Genomic DNA, 24,219 nt, shown 5'->3' with positions numbered 1-24,219 from the left:
GAAATGAGCACGCAGTGTGCAAAGAAAACGACTGTCCTGTAATGAACAGTAGAGGGCGCCATTATCATACTGTACTCCGTACTACGAGTCCAAGAATGGTGAGGTCGTGGGCCTTACAAGAAGCTGTTAGTTTGATGAAGATTTGGCCAAAGATGCAGGTACAGGATGTCATTTTCATAGTTTGATGGCATGAATGAAAGCGTTGTACTTTTAGTTTTACGTCTTCTTGTTATGACACTACACATATTGAACACAAATTCAAACTTCTGAGTAGCAAGGCTCGAAACAAGCGGTTTCCCAAAAGTTAGCTAGGCAAATATTAGCCCTCCCCTCCCTCCAATAACACATTGAATAGTATAATTGAGTTTCGGCTAGCTACTGCTGCAGCGAAACAGTTGCGGAAGCACTTTGGTCATCGCCTCCGTGGGGGTGAATAAGCTAGGTTTCTGACATGTATCATTTTCATGAAGGCATTACGAAGAAAGATGGAGAAGCCATGCTAATTGCTAAACTAACCTAATCTTGGCATAGCTGTCGTGTTTTAAAGCGTTAATGTGCTTGGGTGATGGAAAATACTTCACGGACGTATTGTTTGGAACCGGTTGAAGCGGAAAGCGTTCCACTATAACAGCAATATAGCAGGCAAATTAATAAGTATCTGGGCTCTGGAGAGAAAATCATCCTTGCTAAATAAAACCTGATAAAGACATAAACTACTTCAAAGGTTTGGACACCACTCCTTGGACTTTTCTGATGGAGTGACACATCATTGTGCTTACGGAGTGTGGAGGCGATGAGTCAATGAGATTATGCTCTTTCATGCATGCAACTATGCTTCAATAAAGTCGTTTAATACTTTACACTACCCAACAGGGGGCACTGTTAGTTCAGACTAAATTCAGATAAGCCTTGTACTCACTGAAAATAAAGGATTGAGCAAGAGTTTTCCCCCCGAAAGAAATCATGGACTTAGAAATGATCTGTTCCAGATTGAAAGCTGAAAACAATCAAATACATCTTTCTTTCTTTCTTTTTTAAAATACTGTACTATACTAGACTACACAACACAACATATAGTTCTATCTAAACTAGTGATTTATCGCTAAAGCTGAATCAAAATGTTCTCATTCAAGTCAGAAAATGTCATCACATATTGTCATTGAAGAGGAAAGTTTGGGTGGTATTTTATCAGCAATATGTTGGGAGTGCACATGCTTACATAGTATGCAATTTATTTGAGTGGATGCCCAGAAGAATTTATGGGAATATTTGGCTTGCTAATGCATCGACATTAGGCTAACTTTATGTGAAATGGTGGAGCAAAAACAGTTATAGACACCTGCTGTACGAAGTCCCTAGCAAGGTCCTGAACTGCATCAAGGTCCGTGTAGTGTTCAAACTCGAGATGTCAAATGATAATTTTTTTTAATCAGATTGATCACATCTTCGAATTTTGATTAATCACGATTAATCGCTTAATTAAAAAGACTTTAAAAAAAAAAAAAAAAACAACAACTTTTTTTTGCCGGCAAATTTGAAGAGCACCTGTTATGTGTTAATTCTTTAGATATTTAATGTTATGGAGGAGGCCTTCAACATTTTTTGATCCACTACACACTCTCATCCTCCTCTTTTTCTAATCAGTTAATTGCTTGCATAATGTAAAATGAAAAAAAAAAGACCACAGTAGTTTGACATAAACACAAACATTTGTTAAATGTTTTACTTTAATGCATGTAGTTATGTTTATTGCTCAAACACAACCTGTGCTACCTTTCACGTCGACATTCGCTGTCAAGATAAAGGATAACCTGTGGTCAAAATGAATAGTGTGATTCATCTGGTAATGCAATTTTTTGTGATGAATTAATTAGTTAATGCTTTAACTTAGACAGCACCAGTTCAAACGTATAAATCGCTCCACACCTTGGCCCCACCACTGATCACTGACTTTGTGGAAGCCGCGATCATCTGATGTTAGCCTACCCTCTGTCCCAAACACTAAAATTGGCAATTTTTGATGACACAACCAACAGTCAAGTCACCTCTGCAACTCTCTTCCTACTAAAATCTGTGATTACCCGCATCAGCAATTGTTAAGTGTCCTTGAGTCCCTTGAAAGCTAATTGTTATTATTATTATTATCCATCCATCCATCCATTTTCTTGACCGCTTATTCCTCACAAGGGTCGCGGGGGCTGCTGGTGCCTATCTCAGCTGGCTCTGGGCAGTAGGCAGGGGACACCCTGGACTGGTTGCCAACCAATCGCAGGGCACACGGAGACGAACAACCATCCACACTCACACGCACACCTAGGGACAATTCTGAGCGCCCAATTAACCTGCCATGCATGTCTTTGGAATGTGGGAGGAGACCGGAGTACCCGGAGAAGACCCACGCGGGCACGGTGAGAACATGCAAACTCCACCCAGGAAGGTCCGAGCCTGGACTCGAACCGGAGACCTCAGAACTGGGAAGCGGACGTGCTAACCACTCGACTACCGTGCCGCCCTATTATTATTATTATTATTATTATTATTATTATTATTATTATTATTATTATTATTATTATTATTATTATTATTATTATTATTATTATTATTATTATTATTATTATTATTATTATTATTATTATTATTATTATTATTGTGTGTTCTCTGTGTTTCTCTTACACTAGTGAGGATAAGCAGTACAGTAGAAAATGGATGGATGGTTTATGATTAGTGGTATCTCGTCCTGGCAGCCATGGCCAGAATTAAAAAAAAAAAAAAAAAAACGGGGGAAAAAACTGGGCGAGTCTTTGCACTTCAAACCCACGAACACAGAGGTGGGTGGTTGAAGGAGTTAACTTGAACAGTCAGTGATCAGAAATGTAAATTGTGGCGCCAAATTAGGCCCTTAAACTAGTTGCTGTCACGACACCGGTTACGACTACACCGCAACAGGCTGACGCCTTGGGAGTGTCTTCAATGAAGTAATAATCAAAGTTGTTACATTTCACTCAGCGGATGGGCCAATTACACTGGACGGGTGGCATACCAAGCAACTAAACAGCACATAATGGGTGTGTTGTGAGCAATGACTCTAAAACAAAAGCCAGTTACATTTTCAAGGTGCGATGTTAAGTTGTTTAATTGAGTCGGCCTGCGGTTGTCACACCCTCTCCTTGTGACAAAAGCTGATGCGGAGAAAGCCTGCAATTCCTAGCCATCTCTTCAATGTTGGAAGTCTTGTGGGCGTGTGAACATGCTGAAAACATTTCATGTGCCACTGGACAGGTGCAGTTCTTTTCCAAGATGCTCATCGGTCAACCTATTAAGATTTATTGATTGAATGTATTTGATGCTGGCACTGGAGAGTCCATATTAAAACTTCCCGTCATGCAGACACGTACCATAGAGGATAAAAACACAAGAAAGCCTGAGGGGTCCATTCCATTGTGGTCCTAAACATAAAAAACAAAAAAACAAAAAAAAACCTTAAGTCAAAAAACAATGACGTAAGTGCAACTTCAAATCTACTAATAAGAGCAATGAATTTCAAGCATTCATATGACAACTGTGTACTGTACAATAGTTCATATGTGGAGAAATAAACACGTGAATTTTTCTTTTAAAGTGCAAAAACAGGGTAATGGTAGCAGCGCAATAGTAGGCAAGGCAAGGCAAGGCAAGTTTATTTGTATAGCACATTTCATACACAAGGCAACTCAATGTGCTTTACACGAGGAAAGACAACACATAAGCATCAAGAAACAGTAGTTAACATTCAGAGGAAGAAAAATAAATGAAAATAGGTTACAAACTAACAGTCTTAAAACATTATTCAACAAACTTTAAAAAATTTAACATAAGGAAGTAGTATACGTCATAAATGTCCACTTTACTAAATGACATAACACTAAATTGAAATAAATATAAATGTGTGTATTTTTGTATTGTTTTGTATCCTGCTTTTAAAAGCAGGACTACATGTTTTTATGTCGATGTGATGCACATCGTTCATCGTTCACCACCCCAGGCGATGCAAAAAATAAACGAAGTGTGGCTACCAAAATAGCCGTGGCGGAGATCGGAGTGCTGAAAGTGTTTGCGTAACTGTAAACCTTAAAGCTCGCGAGCATTGTGCCATAAGTGACAAAATGACTTGTGTACTTTGTGCCAGTTTGAACTGTCCTAATGTAGTCCATCCAACCATTTTCTTGACCGCTTATTCCTCACAAGGGCTGCGGGGGGTGCTGGCGCCTATCTCAGCTGGCTCTGGGCAGTAGGCGGGGGACACCCTGGACTGGTTGCCAACCAATCGCAGGGCAGTCCTAATGTAGTTTATAGGCAAAAAACAAAACAAAAAGAAAAACAGCATTGCAAAGCTCGAGAAGACGGAAGTGAATGCTTGTAAATCTCTGTTCACTCTTCCCAATTTCCAGACAGAAAAGAAAGATCCAAACGGACGTAAAAGAGCCTAAAATTGAACATTTCTTGAACACATTTATTTTTGTCAATATCCTGAAACCGAGGGAACAGGCGGAAGCATCATGAAGCTTGCTAGCGGACGTACATGTAACGAAACTAATGGAGTGACGGTCATTTAAGAACCTGCTTCTAGCCCCAATTGGCCCCCTCAGTCCGACTCCCAGTAAAGTGCACACATTCAGCCAAATATTAAGCACTTAAATAAGCTTAACTGTAATGTCCCGGCAGAGGGCAGTCATTAACTACATGCTGTGCATGTTTAAAATAGATTAAATAAAAAAACATCAACTTTCCAACGGTTGAAATGTTCCGAATCAGAGCTTCCTCCGTTAGACTCCATTAGTTTCCGATGAAAAGTTGGTAGCAGGCTAACTAGCCGGCCTAACCATAATGCACTACGCTGCCGTGATGCGTACTTCACTTATTTGACGCATGGCGTTCCTCATCCGTACCCCTCCCACCCCAACTTGACGAGTATTTTCCCTGGCAAAATATTGTTCTTTGAAATCATGTCTTTTTTTTTTTTTTTTTTTAAATGAACAGTTGTAAATTAAGACATGCTTTTTAAAATCGGATTCATCAGTTAATCGACAAAATAATCAAAGTAATCACATTTTGAATATTAAATAAAATATTAAAATATTGTAATTTTGCAGCTACTTCTGGGACCTTGTTCGAAATGATTTTAAACGTGAGCCACATTTTCATGTAAATTGTGTGTTTCTTTACAGGTAACCAGTTTAGTTTTTAAAGTATGGTGAGTCCACTGAGTCCAGATGTGACTGTACGTGTTGTGAGCAACTGTAACTGCACTTTGAGAGTCTATCCAGCTGTTGCCACAGTGGTGCAGCATCAAAACAACTTTGCTGACTAATTTTCTGTCTCAGACTGCACCAAATCACAGCACATGGCTTGGAGGACATTAGGGTGTGACATGTGAGTGTAGCGGACCAATTTAACTCATTAACCAAAAAGTCAAAAGAACGTTTCCTTGTACGCAAGAGCACCGCCCTTTGCTCTCCAACGCCTTGTCTAACATTGCATTCCTGAGTCTTAGACTCAAAGCAACATCTCTGAAGCCACTCCTCTATAATTGACAACAAACAAAGGAGATCTTGGTGGGAGATTTTGTTAAAAGTCTGAATAAATATAGATAAGATGATATTGCATGTATTCTACAGGAGAGCTTTGGATTTTGAGGTGGTGGTTATGCATCAATGAGCATGTTATCAATCATACGCTGTTCAACACAATCTCCACATGATGGGCATCATCTAAAAACAAAGTCAGTGCTAAATTGGACTTTGGGAGCTGTCTGTTTGAGTCACATTATTGCCTTGGGGCAGTCGAGAACCCGTCTGATTCGTCACGTGACATGAGTGACACGTTCAACATTCCAGAGCTGACATATAAAAGGACTGCACGTCGTCACCTTCCACACATCCTCTCAGCATCAAGCATCACGACTGCAAAGGTAACATGACACAACTTTTCCACACTCCCTTTTCTGCCACGAAAGCCCTGCATTTTTAATGATCAACATACAAAACCAAATTGATGTTAATTAAGTTTATACCTTGTTTTTTTTTTCGTTTTTTTTTTTTCCTATCATTGCGCAGATGGCATTTGCTCTTCGCTCGTTGCTTCTCCTGTGCGGGATCAGTGGACTGTTGACTGGAGTCGTAAGTGAATATAAGAAACTTTAAATCCGCTCTATTGAACAGTCTTTGGAAAGTTCATTAAAAGCCAGCAACTATCAGTTCCCAAATAGCTAAATACATCTTGCTTGGTTCAATGTGGATGTTTTTCTTTTTGAGCTGAACAATGTGCTCTTTATCTTTACAGTGGTGTGAGACCGTGGAAGGTTGGTAGCTGTGATTTCATCGCACATGAAACCTGATGGTGTTGACATTTTTTGTTCTTCTAGCTAAAATAATGACTGTCTTGTAGTTCCTTGCTGTCCAACTGGTTGGGTTCGCTTGCGTGACCGCTGCTTCGTCTACCGAGATGATGCTGATTTAAATTATCTAGACGCAGAGGTATGGAAGACTTTCAAACAGTAGCTGTGATGTAGTTCTAAACCAGTCTACTGCTATTAAAATCCCTGATCCAGCTCTTTGTCAAAAAGTCCACATAGTGTAATGTAACATCAAAGTATTTGCTACATACGTGTGAACAGATTTATATGAAATCACATTTAAACTTTTCCAAAAACAACATCTGATTCTTCGTAAAAGTATTTTTATTTTATATATTTTTTTTCATCCCTCTCTTAGGCAGCCTGCAACGGTCTTGGTGGAAATCTGGCCACCGTCCGAGATTCAGTGGAAAATGCCCTAATTTTACAACTGGTTAAGGATGCTAATGCTGGCAGTTTTGACCACACCTGGTTTGGACTCCATGATGGATTTCAGGTGAAACATTGACTAGTGCAATGTATTGAATGGAATTATGTCACTTAATATTTTTGCTGCATACCGAATGAATCTTGCAGGAGTCTAAATTTGTTCGGATTGATGGCGTGAAATCCAAGTTCTTTTTCTGGGGGCAAGACCAGCCAGATAACTTCAGTGGCAACGAAGACTGTGCTGAGATTTATCCTCCTGGTATGAATCTGTTTTGTTTACCTTTAAGTCTTTTTGTTTTAAATGATGTAAAATGTGTAATCATATTTGGAACTTGTAATGAGTCATATGTTTGTGACAAATGCTATTTGATTATTTTTTATGCTTATAACTCTGTGTACATTTCATACAGGCCAATGGAATGATGAAAACTGCGCAGATGAACAGCATTATCTTTGCTCCATTGACCTGTGGTAAAGAATCAGCGCTCCGAGTGTCACATCTGGAACTCCATGGAATATATTTCCCTGCATCTTGATGCCCCATCTTAGTCAAGATCAATTTAAGCGGTGTCCTTGTTTAACTGGATCTATTAGATACAACATATCTTCTTCTCATTCTTCTTTTTCTTGTTTTCAAACAATTTTGGTATCTCTCCAATAAATGAAGGAATCTCTATGTGCACCAAATGTGTTTGTGTGTATGTGTGTTGCTATTACTAAGTCACAGAAACTCCACAGTTACAAACAGTCACATATCACAAAAAGGGAAAACAAATAGCATATTACCAAACATATTCATTCAGCAAAAAAATTGTATATCACTTCTCTCCACCAATGTCCTTATATTATCAACCAACCATCCATCCATCCATCCATCCATCCATTCATCCAGCCATCCATCCATCCATCCATCCATCCAGCCATCCATCCATCCATCCATTTTCTTAACCGCTTATTCCTCACAAGGGTTGTCTGGGTGCTGGAGCCTATCCCAGCTGGCTTCAGGCAGTGGCCAGCCAATCGCAGGCCACACAGAGACGAACAACCATCCACACTCACAGGAACACCTAGGGAAGACTCGCCTTCAATATTAAACAATAGTACAAATTATTCACTAGCAAACGGAAAACAAAACTGTCATGCATAACGAAGCATGTTGGCAAAATAGTTGGTTATCCACAAACTCCACTGCCCCATCTGCATGGAAACTGGTCAGAAAACTGATTCATAAAAAACGAAAACAAAACAAAAAAAAAACTAAATAAATAATAGTAGTACATTTCACCTGTCATTAATCAGTAGTCAACACTAGAGGAATTTCAAATTTGGTAAACTGATAGATATGGTCCTTTCAACCAGCTCCGTGGCCTAGTGGTAGAATGCCATCCCTGAGAGTGGGAGGTTGTGGGTTCAATCCGGGTCATACCTAAGACTATAAAAATGCCTCCTTGCTTGACACTCAGCATTAAGGGTTGGAATGGGGGGGGTTAGATCACCAAATGATTCCCGAGTGTGGTCCCTGCTGCTGCTGCTCACTGCTCCTTCAGTGGATGGGTCAAATGCGGAGAATGAATTTTTCCCCACTTAGGTGGGTTTGACAATCTTTACTACTTTAACTTTAAGTATCAGTATGTGTGTGGTTTATTTTCAATAATGTATGTGTCCATGCTGACATGTCCTACTCCTGATTCTGATTGTCTCCTACTAATCAATCAATAAATTCTGCATTGGTCACGATGGCTGAATGATTTTTTTCCCGTACTTGCGTTGGGACTGCGGCTTCCTCCCATAGGAGGTTCATCGAAAACTCACAATTGTGAGTGTGAATGGTTGATTGTCTATATCTGCCTTGAAATTGGCTGGCGACCAACTTAGATCGGATCCAGATCACCTGTTGAGGGTAAAGCACTATATAAAATGGATGGATGGGTGTTTAAAAATAATCCCAAGTGAAATAAATCTGCATGGTAATTGATCAACAACAGGCCCCAAAAATTTAAATATTTAATAAAGATTGCAGAGCATGTTTAAAGGCTTGGATGAAGATTTGGAAGGGGAAAAAGTGAATTGAAAACAAAACAAAAAAAACTGCTGAAAATGATGCTGCTCACATTATTAATTTACTTTCTGTTAATGGACCATTCACAAACGGAGTGCCCCCCTCATTTGACACTTCCAGCTTTGACATTTTTCTGGATATTCACAATTGAAATGAACATGCCAGAGCACGTCAGTGTGTGTTATTTGGAGTAATACAAACACAATATCCATCCATCCATCTATCCATTTTCTTGACCGCTTATTCCTCACAAAGGTCATGGGGGGTGCTGGAGCCTATCTCAGCTGGCTCTGGGCAGTAGGCGGGGGACACCCTGGACTGGTTGCCAGCCAAACGCAGGGCACACAGAGACAAACAACCATCCACACTCACAAGCACACTTGGGACAATTCGGAGCGCCCGATTAACCTGCCATGCATGTCTTTGGAATGTGGGAGGATACCGGAGTACCCGGAGAAGAACCACGCAGGCACCGGGAGAACATGCAAACTCCACCCAGGTAGGCCGGAGCCTGGACTCGAACTCGAGTCTACAGAACTGGGAGGCGGACGTGCTAACCAGTTATACACCGTGCTGCCCGATTACAAACTAATTCTGTTAATAATAATGATGCATTCAATAATGGCTTTACACTGGCACTATGTCACCTAATTGTCAAATTACTCATCCTCACTATGCTCACTAAACGGTCTGCCAAATTGGCATGAAAATCAGGACATGGCACTAATCCTTTATGAAAATAGAACCTTCATTTTATGTAACTTCTGAGACTTAAGTTGATTCACTGAATATTTATGTACATTTTAGGGAGTATTTCAGTCTATCACTGGTGTTGGGAAGGATCTTTGTACCTCCAAATTCATCAATCTCATTCAGGAGACCACAAAAATGTCATCTTTGTTCTGCCCATTAACATTGCATCATCTAAAAGCCGTTTTCAACACTTTAGATTAGGGCTGTCACTAACGACTTTTTTTTTAAGTCGACCTTCCCTCTCATATTTTTAACGACTAGTCGACTTATTATTATTATTATTATTATTATTATTATTATTATTATTATTATTATTATTATTATTATTTTATGTATTTATGTATTTATTTATTTATTTATTTATTTATTTATTTATTAGTTTTGAGGCTGCAAATGTTCGTGTGTTGAATTGAGTGGATAGTCTGGATATAAACACCCATTGTTCCTTATATTTCCCGTAGTCTTCCATTTACAGTCTAACCGCGCACACGCGCGCGCGCACGCACCCCCACACAGACCCGCACACACGCAGTGTTCATCAACTTCCTTCAATGTGGACTTTTTACTCTGTGCGTGTGAAAGGCAAGATATTGTGTGCCAGTGGCGTGCACAAACATTTTGGGGGGCAAGTGCTCTGGGGAAAAAAAGGGCACTTTTTGCGCAAATTGAATAATAGTAAATAAATACACCAATTAGTAACCAAACAGCCCAAGGGCCTGAGAATGAATAATACTGACAGTCATTACAAGAAGGCAAAAGGGTATCTTTTCACAGGCAAGTGACAATTCCAAACATCCGGGCATTTCTGATATTTCCATAATGCAACTCAATTAAAATGCTTCGACCACCGAGGATGTATTGGACTGCTTTTGAATGTGGTTAGTGACTACTAGCCAGTGGCAGGCAGTGAGTTTTTGGAGTGGACATATTGAAGTGTCAGATATAGAACATTTTTGGGGTATTTTTATTGTTAATGGTCCAAAATCCAACAAAAAATAAATAAATAAATAAATTTAAACAAAAAAACGAACTTTCCAAAGGGCACTTTAGGCAGAGCGGCAAGGGTGTCAGCACCACTAGGGGTCTACCTGTGCACGCCTATGTTGTGTGCCATCCTGCCTGCATATCTTGTTGAGAATGACCAGTGGAGTTAGACGGTTAGCTTAGCAATGCATTGCTACTCGCAGTCGTCTAGCGGTAGCCCGTCTTCCTTTCACCATACAGTGCAGTGCATTGCGTTCTAAATAGCAATATTATCACACTAATAATAATAATACTAACAACTAAACTTACCTTGCTCTGGTTTTTTCAAGCACTGCATATGCATGTTTCCCCTAAAATGCTGCATCATTGATGACGTACTGCTATGGTACGCTATTGTTGTTTTGCACAATTTACAAATAACTATTTGTCCTTTCAATCTTCTTGAAATGGTCCCAAACTCTGGACATTCTTTGTCTTTTGTTAGGGGAGTACCAGGAGTCATTTTTTAACTCTGTCCTCCTCAATGTACGGTAGTTCGCAACACGCTGCGTGTAGGCATAAAAGGTCCGTGTAAAACATGGACCGCGGCGGTGCAAACATGGTTCCGGGCGGAGCGTCGACTTTTTTTCCCAGTCGACCTATTTTTAAAGGGATCGTTCGGCTTTTTTGACATGAATCTCTATTTCATCCTCACTTCCAGTGTGTGCGATCACCACTGACTTACCCCTTACAGCTTTCTGTGACACGAGTTCTGGTCCGGTGTTGGACGAGAGGAAAATAGTCCAGCAAGCTGGCTGGTTTCAAGGAAATAAAGCGTTTTTTTTTCTAAAAACAATTTGTGTTCAAAAGAGTGACCCCGGGTTTTCACCGGATGCGGTTGCGGTGCGGTGCGTCTTGACTGCGTGCTCCGGACGCCGCCCACTTCCCAACGTGTCTCGCGGGACCGCGCGCGAGCGATCATGTGGCATTTCACAACGACAAACATACAGAAAGTCTGCTCAACAGAGAAGCAGAAAGAGAGGTGGACTTCTTTTGATTTAACCTTTTCTTCTTCTTCTGCTATGAGATTCCATGCAGCATCCTTTTTTTGGTTGTCCTTGTAAAGTATATTAATAACGAGAGTCGGGTCAGTGCGGGTCCACTCTTTATTTCTGTCTTCCGCGTCCGGCTGCCGCTCAGTACGGCAAGCGAGACGGGCACAACAAGCAATCGCGAACATCAAACTCACAATACATTACAGTCCTTATAAAAAGGATGTGCCGTGTCATATATTATTTTGTGGTTTTCCACCTCCAATATAAACCTCTCCTCGTCCATGTTCGCTGGTGTCTAAACCGTGAATGAGCACATGGCCCGGCGACGCCCACGTCACGTTTTGCTGAAAAACTTGCGAAATAGGAGCTGGCGAGTGTTTTATTCTGAAAGGTAACCGGAAATTTATTTTGAAACTGCCTCGGTCTTCCTGTCCCGCTCGATGTGTTTTGTGCTAGCTTGCCATTTTGCCGGAGGCCTACCGCTGCGGCGTCCGGCAAAAATAGAAAATAGGTCTATCCTTGCGGAAGGCTTACGGCACGCCGCAGGCCTTCCGCAGTCGACACGCAACGCACCCGCAAGCGGAAAAAACTGCACCATTCGAATGAATGGAATCTAATTGCTTGCGTCGCCGGACCGCACCGCAACCGCACCGCAACCGCATCCGGTGAAAACCCGGGGTGATACATTTGCATCATTAAACTCTTTTTCTGAAAAAAGTCAGACGCCATTACCGCCAGGCACTGCTTTTCTGTTCGTTCGTATCACTGCTCGGCGCCCTGCAGGCAGCTGATCGACGCGCTGCAGACAGCTGATAGTCATGCCTTCCGCCGTCGAAAAGACAAACAACTTGTAGATTAGTGCGCGTCTATCAGATTATTTACAGTTTGTAACAAGTGTTGCCGGTAACGCGTTACTTAGTAACTCAAAAAAATGTGCTTTTCAAAGTAACTAAAATGTGCTTTTCAAAGTAACTAGTAGTCTAACGCGTTACTTTATTCTACAAAGTAGTCTGATTAAATTTACTGTCCAGAGATTCAATGCGTTACTCCACATTTGCATTAAGAAGGCAAAATATCTCACTGTTGTAACAGTCACAAACAACTGCCGCTAACTACGAAGATGAGGCGGAAGTCATTGATCACCACACTGAATTCAGCCACGGTCTGGTCGTGAATGGTTTGCACATTCAAAACAAAAGTGATGATACTTTTCCTACTAGTTTTATTAAACAACAGGCACACAACGAAAAAGTGTACATTATGGACCATGAAAGTGGTAAAAAATAATTTATTTCCATCCTCAACTGGTCCGTGAAGCATTATGGGATGAAGTTGTCTCCGCCCTCTCGCCAGGGGGAGTGACGTCAGACAAGTCACGTTTTCAGCATGCACGAGTCAACTCAAGTGTACACACTGGAATAGCGGAACAGACAATAGAGGAATTAAGGGGATTTTCATTTTCAACCTGGATAGATTTTTATTTTTTGTTTTATAAAAAGTATTTATGTTACAAGAAGTCAAGAGAGACTGCCTATTTTGTTTTTCATAAAAAAAACCTTTATTTTCATGTTAAAAATGCACTTTCAATAAAGTATTTGGGACTCCGTTTATACCGCATTATTTTTATGTTGAGATGGTGTTACCGGCAGCTGCTGAAAGTAACTAAAAAAGTAACTTTTAATCTAACTTAGTTACTTTTAAAATCAAGTAATCAGTAACGCAATTTAGTTACTTTTAAAACCAAGTAATCAGTAAAGTAACTAAGTTACTTTTTCAAGGTAGCTGTGGCAACACTGTTTGTAACATAGCGACTTTATCAGTGTTGCATGTGGGAATTGTTGGTCCTCGTGAGGACCGTGAGATTTTAGACAGTTTTTCTTAGTCCATGAATGTGTTATTTTGCTTAAAACACTACATTTTATTTTTATTCAACATGTTCTCCACAATTAATACTTTGCTAATTTTTCTCGCATTTCTTTTCATCGTTACGGTTTGATCTGCGTCGGCATTTGCCCACGTCATACCACCAGGAAGTGCCCTTAAGGTGTGTTCGCACCCATTTAACAAGGACTGAGGCAGGTTTTGCAGGTGGCTTGTGTCGACCGCTTAGATCCTGGACTGGGACGCGGCCAACGTCTTTGACGCTGAGCCGGTGCCAGCGCTGCTTTGGAGCGCGAGCCAAAATGAGCACCTGTTGTTATTTCCTCATGTTGGCTGTGTCGTGTGTTCTCTGGATCTAAGCACAGTCATGTGGGATATGTGAGACTTGAAATGTACATGAAATACTGTAGCCCCAACCCAGATCAGGTCTCACAAAAGTGAGTACACTACACCCCGGCCCTCACATTTCCGCTGATATTTCATAATCTCTTTCATGGGACAACACAAAAGAAATGATACCGACACTTAAAAGCGCATCTTATATAATGTAAATTCATGGTTCCCTTCCCACAAAATAACTCCAAATACAGCCATTAATAGCTAAATTCCTGCCAACAAAAGTGAGTACATCTCTATTGGAAAAATAATTTGTGTGGCCATCATTATTTTCCAGCTCTGCCTTAACTCTCTTGGGCTCAGTCTCAATACCCACACTACACCCTACGCTCTTCAATGAAGTGTTCACTTCATAGAGGTGCACAAAGTGTTTGAGAGCGCAGGTTACAAGCGTGACAAAATGTTAGTATTGGGACAGCGCGTGTGATGTCATCGACTTGTGCTGCTGTGTTCGATTGCGTCATCAAACGTTTGTTGTTTTGACAATTCTGCTGCTTAAAATGATATCAAAACTGTAGTAAAGTAATACTAAACCCTAGTTGACGGCAGCTCTGGCTCCACACCTGGATGTGCAAAGCATATATTTGCGGCCCCTGGACAACCTGTGGCGCATGCACACAAGGTCGCTAAGTACAGCAACTGCACTAGATCTATTTAGATAGATATGTTAAAGTTTGATTTTAAATTAAACATATACAAATGATAAAAACAATAATTCTTTGATACGTTTGAAATGACATTTTTTTGGCACAGGAATTACCATCGAAAGCTGCCATTTTCCTGCTATTTTGGTAGGCTCTGCAATGAATTGTGGGGAATACACTTAGGCGGGCTCAGCCAGAGTGTAAAACAAGGTTGCAAAGGGTCAGGTCGTAGTGCGGTGGGAAATAAAACACCCTACACTCTCGCACGAGGGTGGAAATGTGAATATTGGGACAGGGCCCTGGGCATGGAGTACACCAGAACATACAGTCTGTCATTGGAATCCTCTTCCATAACAACATCACGGAGCTGGCACATATTCAAGACCTTACGCTCCTTCACCTTCCGTTTGACAATGGCCCTGAGATGTTCAGTAATGTGCAGGTCTGGAGGCATGCCTTGGCCAATTCATTAACTTTACCCCCCGACGCTGTAGCATGGCAGTGGCCCTCTTGGAGGTGTTGTTAGGGGTCATCATGTTGGAATACCCTGTTTTCAGGGGGAGTGGATCATGCTGAGTATATCACAGCGCATGTTGACATTCATGGTTCCCTCAATGAACTGAAGCTCCCCAAATAATGCCGGCAACACTCATGCAGCCCCAGACCAGGAGACTCCTAACACCATGCTTGATTGCAGAGGTGGAAGATACAGGTTTACAAAGTAACCAACCTGCCACAGTTTGGCTTTAGCCACAGATGCTTTGACTCAACCGCTCATGGGACCTCATTTATCTTGAGTAGAATCACCTCCGGATAACACCAAATGTGCGGCAGTGTTTTTACTTTCTGGACTTGAATTTTCCACCTCTGCTTAACTCTATTCAAGACACACGTGTCATTGTAATCCTCACCTGTGTCCTTCCTCACGTTCTTGGCACTATCTGAAACAAGTACATTTATTTTTGTCTCATCAGACCACAGGACATGGTTCCAGGAAGCCATGTCTTTTTCAGTCTTTTCACTTAGGGGTGTGCTCCCTTTTGTTGTCGGGGATTAACTATTAATAGCTGTATTTTTAGCTGTTTTGAGAGAACAAAAAATTTACATTGATTTATAACCCGTACACTGATTAAATTTCATTGTGTTAAGTAGGGGTGTGCTCAAAATATCGATGCGGCAATATATCGTTGCGGACCTCATTACAATACACATATCGATATGCAAGCGTCAGAATCGATATTGCTCGTTAACTTAAATAGGCAGTTAACGTTTGCCTTTGCACCTTGCATTGTACCTAAAAAATAAAAACCAGCAGCGTCTTTGAAGTTAATTGCCTTCAATTAACGCATAAAAGCTCACCTGTGATTGGACACTGTGTCTTGCCAAGAAAAAATGAAAGCAGAGGAAGAATATCAACATTTATTTACTTATAAATTTAACGTGGCACGTGTGTCTTAATGTACCAGTTTTCATATATTTTGTTTAAAAGACGAAATTGAATGTGTTACATGAAAAAAAATGCTGTTTTTATTTCCCCAAATATTTCAAATAAGCACATTTTAGAGCTGTAATTTTAATACTTTGATATTTTTACTCGTATCGGCTCATGCCTATTAATAAGTTTTCCCGGTGTGTCTGTGAAAACTGCTTTTTGCTCTGCAGTGCGTACACATTTAGATCAGGCATGCCGCTAGCTGGTAAACCAGAAGAGCTACTAACAAAAACATTTTTGTTATCCAGCATAATAAACATATCCTTTAGGTATACATATGAGTGTTATTATAAAATGCAAGTAAATGAATGTGAAATATCAAGATCCGTATCGCCTTGAAGATCAAGTTTTGGGATACATATGTATCGCGATACGCATCGTATCGTGACCCCTGTATCGTGATACGTATCGTATCGTGTGGTTGGCGGCAATACCCAGCCCGAGTGTTAAGAGTCTTTTTGTCAGTGCTGTTCCATGAAAAAATCTAATGAAATATATGGAGAAATGTGAAGATACTGAGGAAAAAGTATAAAAATAGAAGTTGCCACTTAATTAATGTCTCAGCACCCACATTTTAAGGAGTGTATGCATGCCTCCAAAGAGATGTAACAGGTTCTCTGTCAAGCTCAAATTGGTTGACGTAGTTCAACAGGACAGGTGGCATACCAAACAACCAAGCAGCATTGACGTTGCAGGTACAGCTTGAAATGCTTCAACCTTTCACAGATGTTCACTGGAATTCATTTAGCATGGGTGTGCCATCAATTATGAAGATTTAGCGTCATCTGCATGTTACCGTCATCCAACTTGTTGGGCGTGTTGTTCAGATTTCATCAGGCTAGGGTTGGTCTTTGCATGATTCATCAGGGCAGAACTTAATTGGACTTCACCTCACCTTCACCACCCAATACTTCCGTTGGCGCTGAAATGCTTTCGCTGTGCAACGCTACAGGCCCTCAATGGTATTCAGAGTCTTCGATGGGGATCTTGTGAAATGACGTGAACATTTCTACACATTTTCCTGTGGGCCATTGTAGTAAATTGGTCCCATTTGCTCGCAATATCTCAAAATAAACACAGTACAATGTTTTGTCCTTTTTTTCCCATCTTTAAATCTGATAGTATTGTACATATTGAACTACTCAAAATGTGTATCGGCCCATCTAAGGCAACTTTAAAAAAAAGTAATAAAAAAAAGTTATGTCATTGTTTTATTGTACTTAAACCCCCTCATTTTGTCACCCTCTTTAAATAATGACCATAGCCATATTGTTATCAGTATACTGGCCACCTCTGCTAAAATCAGCGACATCCTTAGTTAAACAGATTATTCAATTCTAGCTGAAATGAAATGAAATGATTAATAAATTAGGGCTGTCAAAGTTAAAGCGTTAACAGATTAATTAATCACAGAAAAATGTCGCATTAATCACATATTAATCGCACTATATTTTTTACTGCACTTGAGCCTTGAACGTAACTGTGGATGGTTACATTGAAGGCTGCGCAGGTCAGTGATTTGGTCAATGCACGGCATTTCCTACGCCTGTTGTTCCAAAATGAGCGGGGTGACTCCAGTTGGTGTGCTCGCTGGTAAATTTCGCTTTAAAAAAACACCCCGACGGGACGTTAGGTAAAACAAAAGTCATTTGCGTTAATTAATTAATAATTGTTGAATTGCACCCAATTGATATGATGCTGTTTTGAGCAATACATGCATGACAAATGACATTCAGATAATAAAATGCATTAATGTCAAAATATTACGGTATTTTGTATTTATTTTATATGACGCAAATACGCAAGTAATTTAGCTGATTAATCGTGATTAATCAAAATTAATAAGTGTGATTAATCAGATTAAAAATTGTAATCGTTTGACAGCACTATAATACATATAAAATAATCAGTATTTGGTTCAGTTATTTTGTGTTTCTCGGGAAAACGATTGAGGAGTGTGATGATTTGAATAACAGAACTGAAATAGCCGTTAATGCTAATATAATATTGTCACTATGCACCTTACGTTGATTCAACAAAAAACAAATTTTAAAAATCATTCCCAAAATGTGGGTAACATGACTCCCCCAGTCAATATACAAATATCATCATATACTGTATAAAGAATAATAAATGAGTGGAGTGCTGTCATTATCGAATATTTTTAGAATCGATTAATCTATCAATTATTGAATCGATTAATCATCTAATCGGCTTCATGTTAATTTTGTATTAAAATGTATTACAAAAGCATTTTCCGCTGATTATTGTTTATTAACCAGCGATTGGTGTTTATTTCGCACTTTGCATTGATATAGTGATTTAAAAAAAAGGGGGAGGGGGTTGATACTGTACTATGTTATTGCTTCAGTGATTGTTTTCAAATGATTACTCAATTACTAAAATACTTGTTGATTAATTTGATCATGGATTTTGTGTCGATTAATCGATTAATTTTAACAGCTCTAAATGAGTGAACTTACTTTTGGCCTTCCCATAACCTGCGCATGTTCTGAATGATGCAACTTCCTGTGGACCTTGTGACTTGGTGAATATTCCAAAATTTTTCAGAGGGGCTGTTAGTTTAAACTATTTGTTTTCTTTCTTTCCTTTTTCTTTAGAAAATAAAGCTAAAAGTATCGATGGGATAAGGGGTAACACAATTGTGTGTGTATAAAAACAAATGTCTAAAAGATTTGAATTATTGTATTTCATGGTAAAGTTGTCTTTTTGCTTTTATAAATAAATGAAATATGATTGAAATGGAAAAAAAAAAGAAGAAAAGTCTAACTTTAGCATGCACAGACAAGACAACAAATGCTATTTTTGTTTAAGTGTTCAAGGTAATGTAATGATTCTTTTAAATTATATTGACTAAATAGGCAGTCAGATAAATGTGCGCAACAGTTTAATGATAATGAAAAAAAAGTTTGAGTTTATTGTGCATTTTTTCCAAGTTGGATGCAATTGGCTCAGATTTGGTGTACATACGGCAGTGCTTCTCAATTATTTTCTGTCATGCCCCCCTCGGAAGAAGAAAACAACTCGCATCCCCCACCACCCCATACGCTTCGTCACATTTACTCGTCTTAGTTTTCGGGCGACTTTCGTTTGTCTCTTTATCTCCGTCTCTCTCCGCCTGTCTTCTCATCCCTGTTAAATATTTTTTTCATGCGGTCCAGAGGGTCTGCTCCACTTCGTGCCTACACTTCATACTCATACTCTGTGCTGTGTGCAAAGCGCGCATGCTCAGTGCAAACAAAACCCCGACACCACCGAGCGAATTCTCCCTGCGCACACTCTGCCAATGAGAGTGCCACTGCCACCTAATGTAGTGGAGGTGCAATTGCACTTTATTCTAAAAAAAAAAAAAAAATCAAAATAAAAAAGCATGTTCCCCCGAGATCAAACGCGCCCCCCTTAACGAAGCCTCGCCCGCCCCACTATTTGAGAAGCACTGACATACGGCAACATCAATCTACTTTCTGTACTGCTTGTCCTAAGTAGAGTCGTGGCTGAGCTGGAGCTTGACTGACATTGAATCGCACTACATGTAATGATTAGCCAATCATTCGTACTCATGGACAAGGACGAGCACTATTACCGAATTGTATTGGACAGGATGGCTTCTTCTTCTTCTCAGCAAAACTTCAGCTGGTTCCTAAACCTGATGTTGTGAGATGTCCCGTCGGGGTACAAAAATTTGTGGCATGGTAGGGGTAGTGGGTATCACAGCTGACTGCAGATGAGAGGAGAGCTTCTCGGATTGAATCTTAAGATGAGGTGTCCATGTGTGGAATTTGCAAATTAACTCCTTCAGGATTATTGAATTATCTGTTGTATTGTAACTACATGACTATTTTCAAATACAGTAAACAATAAGCCCTGTCCTTAAGAATTATATGTTTTTCCCTCAGGTAAAATTCTCTCTGCACTCACTTATCATTCTACTGATTCCAAGGGAGCTATTTAACTAATTAAACAACTACTTCAAAGTACATTTCCTGGTATGCTGTGGCACTACCCCACCCCTGTGGCAGCAATGCATTGTACATGCGCAACTATTTGAAGGAAGTTTGCCGTATATTATGAATACAATTTCATATAAATATTTGTGTTGACCTTCTCTGAGCTGTCTGAATAGGATCGCACATTTTTTTTTCTCTAGCTGCTTTTTATATTAATGTGTTAGAAGCATTTAAACATGAGACCTGTTTTGGTGCAATGAAGCATCAAAAGAAGGTTGCAGGTTGGCTGAGGCTTCACTTGACCAAACAAACAAACAAACAAACAAACAAACAAACAAACAAACCAAAGAAAACACTTGACCAAAAAAAAACAACACAATGACCTTTTGTTTTGAGCCGAATCTTTCACATTCAACGCTTTTGGAAAACGGTCTTGTATTTTATTTTTTTTTTAAAGATCACTTTATAAAAATAGGTGGAGCAGGAACTGGTCCGACGTGTCACCTGACATTGATGCGAGTGACACGTCCAACATTCCAGAATTGCGTCAATCTGCCCTATAAAAGGATCGCTGGTCTTCCTTCACAGCACATCCACTCAGCTTCAAGCATCAGAACTGCAGAGGTAACATGGCACAGCTTTACACCAATGACCATTATTTTCATATCATGAAAACTTTAACATCACGAAACTCAGTTTAACGATACATTTGATATTTTGCTTGTTGACAAGAGACACTTAAATGTTTTTTTCTGTCATTGCACAGATGGCAATTGCTATTCGCTCCGTGTTCCTCCTTTGTGGACTCTTGGCTGGAGCCGTAAGTCCAAATCTCACCTGCTGCCTTTAATAAACATTTATTTAACGACTGTGTTTGACTTGACTGTGTTTGGCTTTATCTGGATTTTTAACAATTTGTTTTCTTCTTCACAGTGGGCTTCTTCATGCCCAGAAGGTTTGTTGCTCTGTTTTATTCTTAAACTTATTTTTGGTTTGACATCAGATTGTGTTGACGTGCTGTTTTCTAACTAAAACAATATTTGTGTTGCAGTGACTTACTGTCCTAAAGGCTGGACTCAGTTGAATGACTGCTGTTTCATATTTGTCGCACAGCAGAGAACTTATATTGATGCGGAGGTATGGAAGACCTTCACAGAGTAGTTGTGATTCAGTGCTTTATAAAATACTGTATCACAGTTCGTGAAATGACATTTGAATGTAATCATAATTATTGAATTTGGGCCGTTGTTATTTTCGCCCATTAGCGAGTGTGCATACTCAAAGGTGGGAATCTGGCCTCCATCCTCGATGCTACGGAAAATGCTTTGGTTTTTGAGCTGATTCGGGCTGAGTTCAATGGTAACCTGGAAGACACCTGGATTGGACTCCATGATGGCATTGAGGTAATACATTGACTAGCACAAAAACTCTCATGCAGCAGTACTGTATCAGTTGTTTTATTCTTGGTTGGAACAGAATTGAGGATCAATTGTATTGTCTTTAGTCATCAACAAGCTCTGTCTGATGTTTTTTTTTCCACCAGATGATGATCTAGAATGACTTTAGACATCGCCACAGAATTGAAAACAATCAAGATGGATTATTTTACAAGTGAGATTTGCATGTGACTTTATTGCAGGAGGGTTACTACCAATGGACAGATGGCTCAGCAGTCGACTTTACTGATTTTGGTCTCAATCAGCCTGATAACTTCAACAATGAAGATTGTGTTGAGATTAATGACACAAGTAAGAATCTTTTTTTTACCCTCACCACTGACCATATTTTGTGATGTAAAATGTTTTTTTGTTAACGTCGCTTTTAGAAAATACAACTTATTCACAGTGAATTCCACCTAATGAGTATGTCATACTGTCATCTCTAACGCTCTCTCTCTTATCCTCTACAGCGGCGGCCTGGAACGATGACGACTGCACCGATGAGAACTACTTCGTTTGCGTCAAAAAGGCCTACCGTCACTAATCAACCCAACCAACATCACATCAGTCTCGAAAAATGTCTTTCCTAATGTCTTGAAAGTCGTCTGAGACAATAGCAAACTTCCAGTTGTATCGATCTATCTTTTATCTTTTACGCAGTTCAATTTCTCTTGATGGCAATCAAATTTGGAAGGTGGAAGGGTTTCTGTAATAAATGAAGGACTCTATCAATGCACCTGTTTGTTTGTTTGTGTGCTTGAGTGTTTACTTTGGACAAACGCTATCGATACAAACACTAATGCCATGAAAAATTGAAAAAACACAAACAGATCAGCAAGCCAACCAGAGGCTCAACGTCATCGCAGCAGTCTACATGCGCACTGGGTGCTCCTTACAAAACTTCACAAACAGATGGACTCGAACGTGCCGCACCAGTCAAACAAGATCCAAAATTAAAGCCCATTGTTGAGGGTCATATCAAGAAAATAAAGTGGATGACACGCACGGACACAAAATTCTAAAAGCTACTGAAAGCAAACATTTTGAAGTGCGAATACAGTTGTTTTTTGTTGTTGTTTTTTTTACAAGTACATACATTATACATCATAAACTAAATTCTACTGATCTGCTGTCGTAAGACTGTAGTAAGAGGGGCTGATTCCGATCTGGTTCATTGTGGCTACTTATTTGTGCAATTACAATTGAGAAAGAGTTGTGGTGAAAGGTGTATGCAACTCCCAATAGGTCAGTACTATCAATATCTGAAAACAAAAAGCTATCATAGTGGAAATTAAGAGGATTAGTGCGGGCATTTCCTTTAACTTTGTATTTATGGGCATACTGCTATTAGTTCAATGTTGTTGTATTCTGTTTTTATAGTTTCCAAAGCTTATAACTATTCCATCTTAGTTTCATTTACATACATACACGTGTATTTCATATTTTTAAAGAAAACTGGGATCTTATAGCTGAAAAATTTGACATGAGAGAGAAAAACTGATATCATTTTTTGATTCTATTCTATGCTATTTGCTAAGTATGTTAAACAAAATACAAAAATGTGTTTGCCTGTAGTTGGTGTAAGGTAACTAATGTATTGCCTGATTTCCTAAAGGTTTGAATGTACAAAAATAGTTGAAAACTTGGTTTGCAAACTGACAAAAGGATGTGAAAGCTTATTTGCTAATGGGGTGCACCCTGCTCACATCTGCCAAGCTCACTAAATTGCCACACAGTTCATTTTGAGTGTTATGGGAGGAGTATATGCATATAGGTGAATTCAGTACTTTTAGCAGTACTGGTGTTGCGTAGGCAAAATGTTTGGGTCTGGGAGAGCTTTTCCGCTGTCTTACAGTAAAAATTCAGGGTGCACTTATCACTATTTTCTGGCGGATCTTGAAAAAGTTTGACCTGCCATGCTATTACCAATCCCGATTTTTAATCCCCCCCTCGCCCCCCTATAAACCAACATCAAAACACCTTCAATGTTCCAATCTTAGTCTTATTGTAACACATGAAACAATACCTGTGAAGCAATGCAAACGAGTTGTTTTTTAACTGTAGTACAATAGTAGAAATTAGAATGTTGCGCTGATGCCATTTGTTTGGAAGGTTCCAACTATTTAACTTTCATCTCTCATATCCACAGTGAAGTTGTGTAGCCCCTTTTACATCATTTGCCAACAGTGTGGGCTGTCTGCTCGAGTGAATGAACACACAATTTAACACCCGCTAATTGGAATTTTCGTAAATCAAGCCCTTAAGAGTGAATATAATATAGATACATGCCAGATATTTCCCCGTCGCCACAGGTGTACCAGAGGAATTATTAGGAAATTTAGTATGTTAGTACATTCACCTTGGTTTTTAACATTATATTATATTCTCGTATACCCATAGCTCACCGACTGTAAAATTGCACGGGCCAGTACCTTTTCTTCGTATCTTCATAACAATTTACTGCTGCAAAAGTATTTTGTCACAATGGCTACTTTTTCCAAGTCATGTACCCCAGATGCTGCATTTTTTTGTTGTTGTTTTTGTTCTTTCATTTATGTATTTATTTATTTATTTATTTATTTATTTATTTTTATCTTAAACTATGTATATTTACTTTTAAGTTGAACAACATGGGTTCAGACTTGTCTCAATATTTTTTTTTTCATTTGTAATTCTCAAATAAATTGTTATTCGGCCAAACGAGTCAATAATTTGTACCTTCCAATATCACACATCTCGATAATACTGT

The 24,219-nt window shown here is 39.5% G+C and overlaps 2 protein-coding genes across 3 annotated transcripts; both read left to right on the top strand.

The window, feature by feature from the left end:
• The first annotated feature begins 54 nt into the window (after positions 1 to 54).
• LOC144014123 (galactose-specific lectin nattectin-like) lies at positions 55 to 7,507 on the top strand. 2 transcript variants are annotated; one of them, XM_077513675.1, is made up of 8 exons: positions 55 to 158; positions 5,655 to 5,947; positions 6,093 to 6,155; positions 6,319 to 6,337; positions 6,424 to 6,512; positions 6,750 to 6,887; positions 6,968 to 7,079; positions 7,231 to 7,507. In XM_077513675.1, the coding sequence occupies exons 2-8, from the start codon at positions 5,849 to 5,851 to the stop codon at positions 7,293 to 7,295; spliced, it is 585 nt and encodes a 194-aa protein (XP_077369801.1). In that variant the 5' UTR covers positions 55 to 158; positions 5,655 to 5,848; the 3' UTR covers positions 7,296 to 7,507. The 2 variants fall into 2 exon arrangements, with proteins under 2 accessions (XP_077369801.1, XP_077369802.1); XM_077513676.1 differs by having other exon boundaries at positions 120 to 158; positions 5,820 to 5,947.
• A 13,017-nt stretch (positions 7,508 to 20,524) lies between these two features.
• Positions 20,525 to 22,206, top strand: LOC144014122 (galactose-specific lectin nattectin-like). The gene is made up of 7 exons (XM_077513674.1): positions 20,525 to 20,655; positions 20,798 to 20,851; positions 20,965 to 20,986; positions 21,083 to 21,168; positions 21,297 to 21,434; positions 21,671 to 21,779; positions 21,941 to 22,206. The coding sequence occupies exons 1-7, from the start codon at positions 20,545 to 20,547 to the stop codon at positions 22,012 to 22,014; spliced, it is 594 nt and encodes a 197-aa protein (XP_077369800.1). The 5' UTR covers positions 20,525 to 20,544; the 3' UTR covers positions 22,015 to 22,206.
• Positions 22,207 to 24,219: the final 2,013 nt, after the last annotated feature.

Source organism: Festucalex cinctus, chromosome 2 (genome assembly GCF_051991245.1).
Source record: "Festucalex cinctus isolate MCC-2025b chromosome 2, RoL_Fcin_1.0, whole genome shotgun sequence".
NCBI lineage: Eukaryota > Metazoa > Chordata > Actinopteri > Syngnathiformes > Syngnathidae > Festucalex > Festucalex cinctus.
This window is presented reverse-complemented; position numbering and strand designations above follow the sequence as displayed.